The sequence below is a fragment of the Anabas testudineus genome, chromosome 9, assembly GCF_900324465.2.
Source record: "Anabas testudineus chromosome 9, fAnaTes1.2, whole genome shotgun sequence".
Lineage (NCBI taxonomy): Eukaryota > Metazoa > Chordata > Actinopteri > Anabantiformes > Anabantidae > Anabas > Anabas testudineus.
In genome coordinates this window covers 19,548,325-19,563,544 of record NC_046618.1, presented here as the reverse complement: position 1 = coordinate 19,563,544, position 15,220 = coordinate 19,548,325, and the positions used below count along the sequence as shown (strand labels likewise).

The 15,220-nt window shown below is 37.3% G+C and overlaps 1 protein-coding gene across 3 annotated transcripts; it reads left to right on the top strand.

The window, feature by feature from the left end:
• The first annotated feature begins 3,804 nt into the window (after nt 1-3,804).
• On the top strand, nt 3,805-14,433 carry si:ch211-236k19.2 (LIM/homeobox protein Lhx6). 3 transcript variants are annotated; one of them, XM_026342415.1, is made up of 9 exons: nt 3,805-4,034; nt 4,661-4,791; nt 5,247-5,378; nt 5,723-5,844; nt 8,176-8,396; nt 9,299-9,399; nt 10,471-10,566; nt 11,777-11,948; nt 13,115-14,433. In XM_026342415.1, the coding sequence occupies exons 2-9, from the start codon at nt 4,789-4,791 to the stop codon at nt 13,195-13,197; spliced, it is 930 nt and encodes a 309-aa protein (XP_026198200.1). In that variant the 5' UTR covers nt 3,805-4,034; nt 4,661-4,788; the 3' UTR covers nt 13,198-14,433. The 3 variants fall into 3 exon arrangements, with proteins under 3 accessions (XP_026198200.1, XP_026198201.1, XP_026198199.1); XM_026342416.1 differs by having other exon boundaries at nt 3,805-4,791; nt 8,179-8,396; XM_026342414.1 differs by having other exon boundaries at nt 3,805-4,791.
• The last annotated feature ends 787 nt before the right edge of the window (nt 14,434-15,220 follow it).

The following is a 15,220-nucleotide window of genomic DNA, read 5'->3' as shown; positions in this document are numbered from 1 at the left end:
TTCACAAAACCAGGCTGTAAATAAATACAATTTAATTATTCCAACTGTTTAGTCACTACTTTTAATTTCTGAAAGTGAGCTAATTTCTGCAACTATTACCCTTTCACTTTCGAAAGCAATTAATATGTTCAAGCCCTGCTCCTGTGAGAAGCTGGCATCATGTCCAACTTTTATCTCATCTAACAGAAGTTCTACACCAACAAGATAAGACGTTGGTGTTGCATTTAGGGCTCTCTCCAACACCTTTTCAGCCAACATGCCAAGCAGAACATCAGTCATCCCAGTAGCATGGCTTTGTGCTGGTTCTCTGTGACATGCAACCATTGAAGGAGAGGAGAATGAATCATGCACATTGTGTGTCTGCACCTCGCCCAAAAGAATTACAGAAAACAGAGATTTGGAAAGAGTTGTGAACTGCAGGCAGGCAACCCCTACGGAGGAGAAGACATTGTTGTGCATGTTTAGCTGCACAATGTCGTGATGATTAATGCATTTATTTATTCAACCAGGGCAGTACAGATAAACATAGTTAAATAGAAAGAACTTAAAGCACTAGTGCAACAGATGTAATTGGGGGGGGGGGGGGGGGGGGGGATTTGCTGCCCCTGTCTCTGTTTAGGCTTTAAATTGGGGTTAAACAACTAAACAAGCAAATGGATATAATAGATCCAGGATAAAAACAACAGAATAGAAAAACAGACTGCATCCATGTGTACATGTAATGCAGTGACATATGTGTAACAGTGTGTGCAAATAGCTATGGGGTGAGTGAATCCATCCATTAAAAGCTCATTCACGTCTTTGTTGTTGTTTAAACCTTTGTTCTACTTGCTATCATTTCACTGTCTCAGAGTTTAGTGATCTCATCATGTACTATTAAAACAATGGGGTTTTTTTTCTGTTCTTGTGTGTTTGATCACAGTTGAGTTTAGGGATTTAAGATGGCTGCCTCCGTCTTCCGTTGGTTCATCTACGTCTTTTGGCTCCTCAGATACACTGTTCATATAAAATTACAAATCAATCAGGGGGAAATGATTTACACCCCTTTAATTCATAGCTTGAAGGTCAGTATGTTATACAAGCATTGTTATTCAATAACGACCCCACCTTAATGCTGGTTGTTTCCCAATGTTCAGCACTGTAAATAAGACGTTTGCCCTCATGTGAACCTTTCCGTACCTCCACAGCAAGCGGATGATGCACGTCACACGTTGTTGACATACCAGCCAACAAACTGTCCACTGGGGCTCATTGGATGAGTCTAATAGCTTTAGCATGTGCCTCGGTTTGTTTTTATTGTGGCAGTGTGATGTCGGCTTATTGTTTGTGTGGGATCACAGACAGTTGTGTGTAAAGGAAGGGCAGGGCCGCAGGACAGAGCAGCCACACACACACATATGCACATACAGTAGCAGTGGGTGGAACTTCACACATCCACAGAGCTGCACAGGACGCAACAGGTGACTCCTGGGATATTACCATTGTCATGAGGTTGCTGTGCATGTCATGTCATCTCGGGATGGTCATTTTCTGTCTCTAGTGGTTCCTTTTTGCTTATTTTGTGTCACTTTTTTCATCTTACACCTCTTGCTGACTGATTGTATCTCTTAGTGGTCATTTGGAATCTTTTTGTGGTTGTTTTGTGATCACTCACTTGTTTCCATTTTACACCACTGTCTGGTAGTTTTGTGTCTCTCTCTCTCTCGCTGAATTGTGTCTTATTGTGGCAGTTGCTATCACTTTGTGGTCAGTTTGTGTCTCTGTGGTTGTTGTGGTCATTTTATTTCTCTTAGTTGCTGATTGACTTTCTAACAGTTGACAGTAACTTCGCACAGAAGATAACATATTCACAAGCCAACTGGATCATCACAAACCCACTGTCTCTGGACAGACCCTGTAATGTCTGCAGGCATGAACCAACTCTAAGCAGGTAAGAAGTGATGAAACTGGTCAAAAACTTTCACTCTTGCACGTCGTCACTAAAGAGTGAAAATAATGGAAGTGAAATAACACTCTTCCTTCCTCACAGTCCTTGACCAGCGCACTTCTAGTTGACCCTGCTCCATGTGGTAATCACAGTTAATGCACAGAGCTGCTGAAGTGCATTACACTGACAATACAACGAGGCTGAGACAATGTCATTCTGCTGCTGCAAATGCTTTTTAAGGGATCAATAAAAGTTAATGTGTCATTGATTTCGTGGAAACCTTTACTTTAAGCCCTTTCATTGCTTAGGTTAGGAGAGTTTAGTGATTTTAGTCAAAGAAACCTGTAGTTGTGTCTTCATACATCTCAGAAATATCAATTATCAAGTCAACTGCCTTGTTTTCTTCAGCTGACTTTAACTCACAAAAACACAATAACTGCAGTAAACAATAAATGTAGGTGTAGCTTTGTGATAAGTATACTCAACCAATTTCCTGAATGTATGCAGTTATTTAATACACAGTCCACATGGACACCAAGATACAGTTTGAAGGACTTTGTCAGACACAATCATAACGTTAAAACACTAATTAGCATTTTCGTCTCCTGTCCCATTTTTTTTTAAGCTGATATTCTTTCTCTAAAGGTGAAATATAAAATAAAATCTGTAGTTCGTTCATTTGCTTGAATATTTATTTATTGCAAAACAATTCAAAGGAAATATTTTCATTGTCTTTATTGACCAACTAAATTGTGTTTCACACTTCAAATTTAAATTAAAATATACGTACATTTAGTTTTAAGACTGCAACACATTAAAAAAGTTGGGACAGAGGGAAGTTTACCATCTTGATTAAGCACATGCAGAATAAAGTCTGCCATTGTACTGTTTTAATATCCACTGACTCTCTGAAAAAAGATGTTGATGTTCCACATCAATGGCATCTTCACACATAAGCAAGTCACCCATCCCATCAGAGATGATGGCTACTGCACCTTTCTTTGGTAAAGAGAACCTGACGTCCATTTTTCCACTGAAACGTGTACTTGTCTGGCCACAGAGCATGTTTCCAATCTTTCAGTCCATCTGAGATGAGCTGAAGCTACATTTCTGGATGCTGTAGTAAACTGTGTTGAGTGACATTGGTTTATCAAAAGACTCCTGAGCCCATGTTCATCACAGCAGCCGGACACGAAGGTCGCACTCATTCAACAGTGGTTTCTGCCTTTGGCCTTCACACACTGAGACTGAATCTTTTCACAATATAATGTTCTGTAAATGGTAAAAGACCCAAATATCTTTGTAATTTTGTGATGCTTAATTGTTTTTGAAATGATTGACGATTGTGTCACAAAAAGGTCAGACGGCTGCTCCTCTTATACCTAATCATGACATCCTCAACTGGCATCAGCTAACCTGCTCATTTTAATGAATTAACTGGATGTAGGACAAAAAATGAGTTCTTTGGTCTATAAATATAAAATCATACAACATATAACCAAACTCTTTCAAACTGCTCAAGACAGACTTGAAAAATCAACCTGAATTTAAATTGAAGATCTATTTAAGGGAAAATAATGTCTAACTTTGACCATAGTGTTTTTAAAGCTTCTTACCTTCCATCATTCTGCAGACAGAGAAGTAGTAAACTAACTTTGGCCTCTGATCCACAACCGTCATAAACACAGAAACACTACGATATATGACGATTTTTTTCAAATCCATGTTTTAAATATTCATGTACTTACAAACAGGAGGGTTAACCCGGGTGTGCTGGTCCAATGGGCAGCATCAGATCCTGCCTGATCCTAAACTGGGTGTAAACTTTGAGTTTGAGGGGCGGAGAAGAAACCACAGCGGACCAGCAGCACTGGGAGTCCTGTTTGGGAGGGACACTGATGCCACTGGTTTGACTCCCAGTCCCACAAAGTTGATGAAGTTGGATTATTTTGAAGACAGAGAGATAAGGAGAATTATTTTCTGTTACTGGGAGGAACAGCCTGCATGAAGAGCCATGCTCCACGGAATTATTTGGATATTTTTCCTCTGATGTTCCGGGAAAACTTTTACTGGACGATGTTTTCGCTGCTTTTGGAAGCGTCTCCGTGTATGAAGTATATGTTTCTTATTCCCATAGGACATCTCGTCTTTTCTCATTGCCTCCAATATTTATACCGTAGCTGGTAATTAACATAATCTTGCATTGCTGTTAATTTCGACGAAATGAAGGACAACATGGACTCCGGATTACCACCCAAACGCAGATTTTTGGCAGTTTATGAATGCAGCTGTAATCACCCAGGGGAGCCTCAAGTACTTAAATGGGTCCATCATGAGAAAGAGACAATCAAGCTCCTTTATGCCTCATGATCAGCTGCAGTTTCTGCACATTGTCTGTTATGAATAGAGCGATCTCCAATTGAGCCTCTTCACTTTGGAGATTTTTCGATTTTCGATTATACAGCTATTGAAATTAGGATGCGCCGCTTTTTTCTCTCTTAGCTTGGTGGCTCGGTTGCCTTTTCTTGATTGACAGATGAAATTGACACTCGGGTTGCCTCTTATCAAGCAAAGCATTTCAATCCACCGCTAATTGCAGATATAGTGCCATCCTTTCTTTTCACTGCGTTTGATTGCATTGGAATACAGCCTCCTATTGCGCACAAGAGGAATGATCGATCACAAATAGTTTTTTTTTTTTTCTAATTGCATCAAAATTTCTTTTGTTGCCAGGGTTTAAATGCAGGAGAAACTGTTATTCGTTGTTTTGGACCGGATATAGTGTGGGTTGGGGCAGAGATGCGTAATGCGCAGAGCAAGCTCCATCTTCTCTCCAAATAGGCAGCGTTCAAGACCCGAAAATGGTGAGTCACAAACATCTGGACGAGTTTGGTTTGCAACCTTTTGATTTCTTTGTCTTTCCGTCTGTAAGGTTTTCCTCTTTTTGCTCTCTTCAAAAACTTTTTGCATACAGCATAACCTTCACGGAACTCTGGAGGTTTTGGCAGAGTCACAGGTTTAGTCGGGAGGGGACTAGACTTTACCTATATGCGTTAACGATCAAGGATGGCGAGTGAAAGACGCCAAAACTAATTTAATCAACTTTTAATTCGCGGAGTAGAGCTCACACTATGCAGAATTTAAGGCTGCAGATGATACATTTATGTAAAACTTACAGTTTGGACAAACGTGGATGTAGTCTTTTACTGTATGAACACACACACACTACTTCAGCACCTCTCAATAACTCTGCTTGTATAAATAAACGTTTTAACAAAACTACAAGAGATCATGAAACCAGTCTGTGTTTTTAACGCAGTCTAAGTCGGAGGTGAAGAAGGAGTCCGGCGAATCCAGTCCGTCGGAGGCCGCCTGCCTCTGCTCCCCTCCGACGGCCAAGACCCAGTGCGCCAGCTGCGGCATGGAGATCCATGATCGATACCTGCTCAAGGTGAGAAACGACAACCGGCAGAGGAAAAATGACAAATATTTACACTCTTAGAAAGACTAAATATACATGCATGACGTTTTAAAAGATTGAAGTTCCAATCCTAACTCCTCATTTGTTTTACAGACTATTTTATTCTGTATATTTGTGTTTTCACGACAAATAACTAAGCGGAAAACATGTTCGTGTCGTGATCATTTTTTCCTTTTGATCAGGTCGGTTCTGACTTTAACATCATTTACATGAAGTAAACTGAAGAGGAAACGAATTAATAAGGCTGCTGGTTACATGTGCGTGTGTGTAAGTAAGTAATTGCGTTTTGTTTATTTGTTTGTTTGTTTCCACAGGTCAACAACCTGAATTGGCATTTGGGATGTTTGGAGTGTTCAGTCTGCAGAGCGTCTCTGCGCCAACACAGCAGCTGCTACGTTAAAAACAAAGAAATCTACTGCAAACTGGATTATTTCAGGTAAGATCCGTATTTTTCTGGACTGATTTTATTTTTGCAAAGCGATTACTGGATATTCTATAACGCACCCTACACGCTAGGGGCCTCAATGATAATGATAGGCTAATAATAAGATTGATAATAATAATCGGTTATTTTATTGTGTTTCTGCTTTCTAGTGTTTTATTCTAATTTAAATAAATAAATGTAATATTTATTTAATTAAAATTATTTCGTTTTCACCCGTTAATGTGGTTCATTCCGAAAAATAAGAATTCAGTGTGCCCGCAATAAATAAAAAAAAAACCTTTGTTCAACACAGCCGATTCATTCAGCTGCAGATGTCAAACAGTAGATTAATCTGAAGTGAGTGGCGAAGAAACAAATGAAAAACATAATGAAAAACACGACCTTTTTTTTTTTTTTTTTTGTAGATATTTATGTATCACTGCGTCTGTGCAAAAATAAAAAATACCGACGATGATATTTTCTTAGTTCCTTTTTTATGAGTCTAACTTAAACCACCAAAATCCATATAAACGCATTTTTCATCTGAATCAAAAGTCAGAGACAGAATTTGCTACACCTGCACCTTTTGATGTTTCTGTCTTGTTCCCTATAAAAGTACATGTTTAACCAGCCTATATTTTTAAAATTAAACAAGAGCTTCAATTTGTAAATCACTATGTAAATGTAAAATAATAAATTCCAATCAAAGAGGGGACAATGACTGGTGACACATGAAAGAAATAATAACACCATGTGCTAATTTATGATCATGATCTTTCTGGATTTTCCCTATTTAGGGTATTAGGATTTTTTCAGTGAAAAATACGTGTTCTGTGTAATGAGACATGATGGGCTTTGATATATTACCTTTTCAGCCAGATCAGGTCAATGTTCACAACCCTGCAACAAAAGCCAACCTGACCAACTGCTCATCAATAGGTTTTAGTAGTTTGATCGATTGAACGATTGAAAATTTGTGCCTCTATTATACAGCTGCATCTAAAATTAAATTTAGAAGCTTATTGTCTGAGTTTACTTTGCGCTTGTGTGCATATGTGTTATACCACAAACGAACTCAAGCAGAAATCTTGGGCATAGTTTCCACTGTTTTCTAGGAGAAACATTCACTTTTTCAAAATCACAGCTTTGTCAACTTCACTTTTGTTTTTTGTTGTTTTTAACAGTTTCAATTTGAGTTACTCACCAAAAATCTCTCCAAACGGCTTCGTCTTACTGTAATGACTGAGAAAAGGCCTGAGTTGACAAAAATAAATTCTGAATCAGTCATTGAGGTCGACTCCACTTACCACAGTGCAATAAACACAAGCAGCAGTGGGCCAATTGTGAATTGTTTGGCCCTGGGTTTTGCCTCTCAGGCTACAACCAAAGTGGTGAAATACTGCATATTTAGAGGAGCGTGATAGAAAGATTACAAAGTTGAATTATCCCCAAGAATGAAAGAAACAAAGCACACAAATACAAAGCATATTTTACTGTACTGTTTAAGTAAAAAAATATCAATAATTTGATGGATTACTGTGAGGTGCAGGATTTGCAGCAAGCAAATGATAAAAATAATGACGGTGAAATGATGTCTCTGCTCATGTAAACTACTGGTCCTGTCCAAAGCTCTTGACACAAAAGATCAACAGTAACAATGAACAATAACAAATATTCAACACAAAAAAACCACAGGAACATTAAAGAAAGTCTGAAATGAACAGTAGATTTTAATCTCTGTTGTTTTAAAGCAAATTTCTTTACTTGTGTGGTGATTGTCCAGTGTGTGGAAATGAAGAAATGCAAACAAAAACAAATCTGTGAAATGTGTGCAACAATAACTAGGAAAATTAGTTGAAATCAATGTTCAGACTGAAGAAGTAGCAGAATTCAAACAGTTACCGCTGTTTTGGGCAACTCAACTCAGAGACATACTGTATGCAGAGCGTGCAGGTTAAACAAGGCAACAAAAGTGTGGGTTTGAAATAGGATCGTGTGATGTGCAAAGCAAAACGTGTGAAGCAACATTCAGTTTAGAATGAATTCAGATTTTGAAATGTTAAAAAACACCAGTATGTAATCAGAGCAAATCACTACTGGAGCAAGATAAACTCAACGTTAATGGATTAGACTAGTATAACTTCTGTGTCAGTGACACTGTAAATATAATTTATAATCACAGACATTAGATTATTTTATGAGATATTCATATATGTGTAAATAAAGTGATCATGTGTAACAAAATATAAAGTGTGCTAATGTGTTCTTAGATTGGGACTTTAAGGCTCTAAGTTCTTTAACATGCAGCCAAACTTCACCTGCCTGTTTTTGTCTTCCTCACAGTAGGTTCGGCACTAAGTGCGCCCAGTGTGGCCGACAGGTGTACGCCAGCGACTGGGTGCGACGGGCCCGGGGCAGCGTGTACCACCTGGCTTGTTTCGCCTGTTTCTCCTGTAAGAGGCAGCTATCAACCGGAGAGGAGTTCGGCCTGGTGGAGGGCAGGGTGCTGTGCCGCAGCCACTACGACATCATGGTAGACAACCTCCGCAGGGCTGCAGAAAACGGTAAAAGACAGCATCAAACATGTAATGGGCCATGGTTGGATTGACCTGCTACAGCAACATACAGTATAGTAGAGTATTTGGGTTTCAGGGTATAAAGAGTTTTACAACTTAAAGAATCAGTTGGGTAATCGAGTCAATAAATGCTGTTTGCAGTCTTATAGTACTAACATGGATTAATATTACTTTTATAGTCTTCTGTGTGTTAATTAGTTGAAATAAAAAAAAAAGTAACCCAATTAACTATAACAGTTAAGATGTTCTTTAATAAAGCCAGGCCCCTAAATAAATGATCCTCTGTTCTTGATGTTCTACTTTAATGGGACAGATTTCTAATATATTTGCGATCAAGTAAATTAGACTCAAATCATAAGGAGTAAATCTGGGGCTCTTCAGGGGGTCCTCCTGGTCTGGGGCACCTGTGCGGCTTTGTCCGGTAGGCAATCCAGCTTTGGACAGAGCCTTACTAACAGAGTGGACAAAATATTCTGGCAACTTTTCGACACTTGAGCTCCAAAGTTTCCAGTAGGGTTTTTCCTCACTGGCTACAATAACACAGACATTTTGTGGGAGCTCAGTCCAACTATTTGTTGAAACCCAAACAGCGTAAATCAGGTTTTTTTTGCAATGCAAAGAATATATTTGATCTTTTTATTAACCTCCTGAATCTGAGACAAACATCTGAAGGCTTGGTCACACTGATAATTCATGTTTTGATGTACATAATGTTATAAATGCTAAATTTTAACTATGTTATGTGGCGTGTTTGCACAAATCTTCAGTTTTATGACACAGACCTTGAAAAGCTGTTTGTAATGTTTGGTAGAACTTTATGACATGATAACAAAATTTTAACTTTTGGTGAAGTGCCAGGAGAAAACTAAGTTTTCTTTGACTGTGTTCAGGCACAGGTCTGACTCTAGAAGGAGCGCTGCCCTCTGATCAGGACTGCCAACCAAAACCAGCCAAGAGGGCACGGACGTCGTTCACCGCTGAGCAACTGCAGGTAGATTCTGATATCACAGTGTAAACACACTCCACTACCTGTAAAAGCACTGCATTTACATTGTTACTTAAGTCGAATTATAATTGTATGACTGGGTAAATGTGCCAGTTAAAGATCCTCAATACAGACAAAAGCTTCTTGTGCATATATCTAATTATATCTATTATATCTAATTATACAAAATATATTATATATTACATTAATATCATTATTACTGGTGTTTTACTGTTTAAGCAGAATGCAACTGTTGTTGTTGTTATTATTAGCTTATGTTTAATTATTTTCTATACTGACTGCAACTGATTATTTAATATGATTATTTTTATTATGAATAATGAGCACCGTCAGGAAATAACAGAATGGGGAGTGTTAAAATACAAATATAAAAGTAAAAAAAAAAACTTAATAATAGTCGTAAAAAAAGTAATAGTAAAAATAGTAAGTAATATTAATACTACTTAATACTAAACTTTTTCATTTTGTTTTTGTCTTCGTTTGACAGATCGGTAAACAGGGTGTGTAGTTCAAAGTGTGTATTTCCTGCCACCCAAATTAAACTGAAATACACACAGGAAAAATATATACAAAATCAGTCATTTGGAAATTTCAGAAAATATACATGTATAATAAAAGTAACTTCTGACATAGATATCAGAACGTGACAATTTATTTTAATTGACTAGTCTATTAGCTTGACACTAATCCAAAATGCATTTACTATTAACATGCTAACAAAAATTAGCCGGAGGTTGTTTTTGGCAGGTAGCACAAAGTTGAAGTTTTGGGTTTGGAGTGTTTTCCAGGGGTGGCCATTGTCATGACATGTCTGTTATTTTCTTGACCAATCTATTGTTTGCTTTGTAAAATGAATGAAAATAGAAAGTGTTCATCACAATTCACCCAGAACCGACACCTTCAGATGTCTTGTTTTGTTCGGCCAACATTTAAACTATAAAGTAATTAAGTTATTCATCACATCTGGGGTTAGTACTTAATAATGAATATATGTACTGTTACAGTCCAACACTGGGTACGGTTTAGTATGTTATTTCATGTTGTCTGTCCTCGCAGGTGATGCAGACTCAGTTCGCTCAGGACAACAACCCTGACGCTCAGACGTTACAGAAACTGGCAGAAATGACAGGACTGAGCAGACGAGTCATACAGGTAGGTGATGATAAAACACAACATTACATTCCGAATTCATCGTGGCATAGCTGAATAAGCTCTAAAATCTCATGAAGACTAGTGACTCTCTGTGATTTTTAAAGGATTAAAGAGACCTGATGAGGAAACGTGGAAAATTAATTTCATTGTAAGTTTTACGCGAATGCTTTTTAGATTATAGTGACATTTTTCCACACCACAGTAGAATGATTTTATTAGCACGAGGCTGAATTATCAGTCGGGCAAAGTTGGACGCTGCCCAGGAACCGGGCTAACCCTAACCCTAACCCTAACCCAAAATATATCAGTTTACCTGCTGTCATTTGGTACTTTAATTATTCAGAAATGTGTTGGTAACTTTTTCTAAAAAAATAGAATATAAACACTGACTCACCCCATTTTCCAATCATATAGGGCAACTGTAGGGCTGTGACCAACAATGACTTTCATTATGTATATGTATTTGTTTTTTAATACTCATTGATTGTTCAATGTAAAAATGTCACAAATTAGTGAAACATGCCTCTTAATTCCACTGGTCCCTAAATTCAAGCTAATATAGACCAAATATCTTTGTTCCTGAGTCAATAATCAAACATAATGAGTTTAATATCATAGTATGATGTGATCAAAAAATATATTCACCTGTAAAAAGCTGTTACCAGTGATTTTTCTTGGGCATTTTCTGCCTTAAAAATAGTCTTAATGCTGCTGCTAAAGTCTTAACAAAAACCAGGGAACTGAGCACATCTTAGAGCTTTACACTGATTTTAAAGTACTATTGCTAGTTTATAAATCACTCGGGGGTTTTGGGCCAAAGTGTATTTCTGATCTCCTTGGAGATTATAAACCCAGCAGGCCTCTCAGATCAATAGGAAGCAAACAGTTGCTCAAACCTCGGGTCAAAACCAGACATGGTGAAGCTGCTTTTAGCTACTGTACTGTGCACAAATGAAACCAACTTTCCATTGACCTTAAATGTGCTTCAGCCACTTTCAAGTCAAAACTGAAATCTGCCTAATTTTCTTCCAACTGATTAATCAAATTTACGTTTCAGCTTTAAAATGCTGGTGGGTTTGTGGGTAACTGTGGAGATAATGAAACTGTGGGGCTTAGTAAAGACCCAACAACAATTTTTATGTATGTGGTGTCGTTGTTCCCTGTATCTCTGCTTGTTTTATGTTCACATTACCCGTGATATATTTTCCAGGTTTGGTTTCAGAACTGTCGTGCCCGACACAAAAAGCAGCCGCCTCAGAGCAGCTTCCCTCAGAGCGCTCCGCTGTCCAGGATGCCTCCATCACTGCCAGACGATATCCACTATTCACCGTTCAGCAGCCCAGACCGACCACATTTACTGGCCCTGCACGGATACCTGGACAGTGAGTGTCAGCTCTTTATGTTGCTGCAAACAAACTATTAGTGACACACAAGAAAATACAAGCAGGACGATGCTACTTGAAATGCTTTACATTAACAATCTATTTCTCAGTCTTAATCTTTAATTTATTTGTTGCATTATATGTGTAATATGCAAAGGGGAAATGCAGTTATATTCATAGCACTGTAAGCACTGTACTGAAGTAGAAGTTTAAAGTAGCTACTGTACTTGGCCTAAATATGTATATTTCATGATTTTATCCTATTTCATGCACACTTGCACTTCATTTCAGGTGAAACTATTTGACTTTTACTTATTTTTATACATTGATTTATAACTATAGTTCCTTTTTACACCAATGATAATATGCAGTGCTGAGTAAGAAAATGCAAACAGGGTCATATTTGTATGCATTAAGTATTTTTACTTTTATACTTTTGTTTGTTTTTGTTTTTATCATACATTTTGCTATATACTTTTAAACATTTTTAATGCAAATCTTCAGTAATTTAGTACATTTACAGTATATTTCTGTATTACTACTTATAATATTTCATATATCTCTGATAATTTAGTATAGTGAGCTAAAAAATAACATAAGAATAGGATGATAAATATTAAAAAGGTAATAAGGAGTACTCACCAGTGCTGGGAAACAGAAATTTGGGAGTTTTCAATTATTTATACAGTACAGTAACATAATTAAAGAGGATGTAACTTAAGTTAAACATTAACCTAGAACTTACATCCTTACACTGTAGGAATTGTATCTATTTTATTGTTTATCTGTGTCACACAAGTTTCCAAATTAAATCAGGGGTTGTAATGTGACAGGTCTAATGATAGTGAAGAAGAAGAAGTTGAAGAAGTTGTACACATAAGTTGTGTGAGGAAAATGTATCATTTGTGATTGTAGACTGTATATTGGCTTAACATTACTAAAAAGATCAATAAAAGACTAATTACATTGATTGACATGTGATAAGTTGAAGGCCCAAATATGAAACACAGCGTTGTTTTACAAATATGAATTCTGACTAGATTATCAATGAATTTACTTATCTGATGATTTTTACTGACCAAACTCTTCCTCTGTGTTTTTATTAATTAAATCTCAATAAGATGCTTCCTTCAACTCAAGTTGCTTCTCTTCTCCTGTTTGTGCAGCTCATCCCTTCTCCGTCCTCGCTGCACCGAGCCACTTGACCCACCCATCCATCTCTTTACCACAGCTTCCAATCAGCCGCTGACATCTTGCATCTACTTTTCCATCGTCGCCACTCTGGTGATATTGTGATAAAATAAATCCTTTTGGACGTACTGTCAGTAATTTGCTCTGTTTGGGAGTCTAATCCTCGGCAGCAGGACCACGACAATCTGTTTTCAATCAGTCGGATTCTTCGATGTGAGTCTGCAGAGCTAAACTTTGCCTTGTAAAGACAACAGACTGTAGTGATGGGAGAAACATGGGAGTTGTTCTTTTTCTTTTTTTCATGATGGAAAGTCGAAGACCACTTTTATTTTCCTTTTTGATGGGACTCAAAACATTACGTCAGGTCAGGAGTTTTTTCCCCTTTTGTTTACTCACTCATACAAAGTATTTTAATTATATTGCTGCAATATGAGCTTTTAAAAAAGAAGATAAATGAGTGTTGTAGCAGTATTACAGTAAAACCTCAGTCTTTTTTAATTTTTTTGTATTGGTGATGAGCACATTTGCAGGTTTACTGTTGTTTGTTGTTGTATTGTTGTCAAAAAAGAAAACTCTTATTTATTCAGAACAAATCTTCACTTTTAAAAAGCACTTTTACAGTAAATGTGTCTTGAAATGGAATAAGTCAGTGATTGTACATTGTAAATACTGCTACGGTTTAATAAAATGTATAAGATCTGGTTGATTTGCCTGAGCATAGAGGCAGCCGATGGTTGGGTGTGGGTGTGTGTGTAAATGCATCTCCACTTGAAGCACATTTTATCAGGACATTATTTACACCAAGACAAAAAAATCTAAAGGTCGCCTGTTAGGGCCAAGTACCCACTGCACTAACCTGTTATTGAGAGCAATCTCCAGCCACAAACCTACACATCATCTCCCATTCACATGCTGTGCTTGACAAGAAATGTGATCAGACCTACTGTGAAAACGATTTTCACTCAGCGCGGCAATTGATCGGGCAGTTTGTTGGCTTTTATGAGACCTTTTTACACAGATTATCTACAGTTGTTAGATTGATTTACAGCACTTAAGGTGCCGTGACTGGAAGAAGGAATGAGTTACAGGATATCATTAGATCTGGATTTTACGCACTGGATCGATGTGCCTTTTGTAACACTGAAGTAAATTCTCAATGTGCCATTGCCACGCCCATGCACCACTGACACTCAGAAAGCAACAGCAGGGGCTGAAATTAAAGCAGGTTTTCTGTGGTTGATACGTATTCATATATTTAAAAGCCGGTAATGTGATAACTGCTAATAAAAATAACTTGAACACAAGCATTTTGATTTTTGTAAATGAACTTGTCAGTACTCTGGTGCACATGGGTTATACTATTTCTCATTACATCAAAGCAGCTGTCTAAAATAGAGCCACACTGGCAGGACACAAAGACACTTTTAATGTGAAACACGTAATAATCACACATATTTTCATGACTTGGAAATGCCAGAGTTACTCTGCATAAAATCAGAATAAGTATAGCTGCAAATTGAACAGAAAGGGGTTTACTAAGAAAAAACATGAAAAAAACATGTTTCTGTTTTTCTTTAAAATGTTTTTGTTTTACTTTTTTAAATTTGTTTTTTAACTACACATAGTTCATTTTCCTTACTGATACACTGCTTCTTTTCTCTGCATGTACAACTTTAGGTAAAAATAAAACAATTTTTGCTGTTTGTGAAGTGCATGTTAGCATTATGAGACCCTATAGTAACCAAAATAAGTAGTTTCCTCCCCTTTAATTCAGTAGGACTTTAGTAAACATCCAAATATGCATGGACATGTTGCTCGCATGCTGTCACCTCCTCAAATTATCCTACACCAACCCACTACTTATGCACATGCACTTTAGGCCTTTACCTTGACCATTGTAAAGATACCAAACTAGCATCGCATGAAAGATTTAGTATTTGTCCTGTGCTTGAATGTACTTTCTTCTTAATGTTTCCTGCCTTTCTGCAAAGCTAACTAACATCTAGCTGTAATTTAATTCATATAAAAAGAAGGGTTCTGTCAATGTTTGCATCTAATAAGCATTATTCTTCACACAAAGG

Coding starts and splice junctions, on each gene's coding strand:
- si:ch211-236k19.2 (XM_026342415.1), top strand. Junction 9,400..10,470: donor TCACCGCTGAGCAACTGCAG/GTAGATTCTGAT, acceptor CTGTCCTCGCAG/GTGATGCAGACTCAGTTCGC. Junction 10,567..11,776: donor TGAGCAGACGAGTCATACAG/GTAGGTGATGAT, acceptor TATATTTTCCAG/GTTTGGTTTCAGAACTGTCG.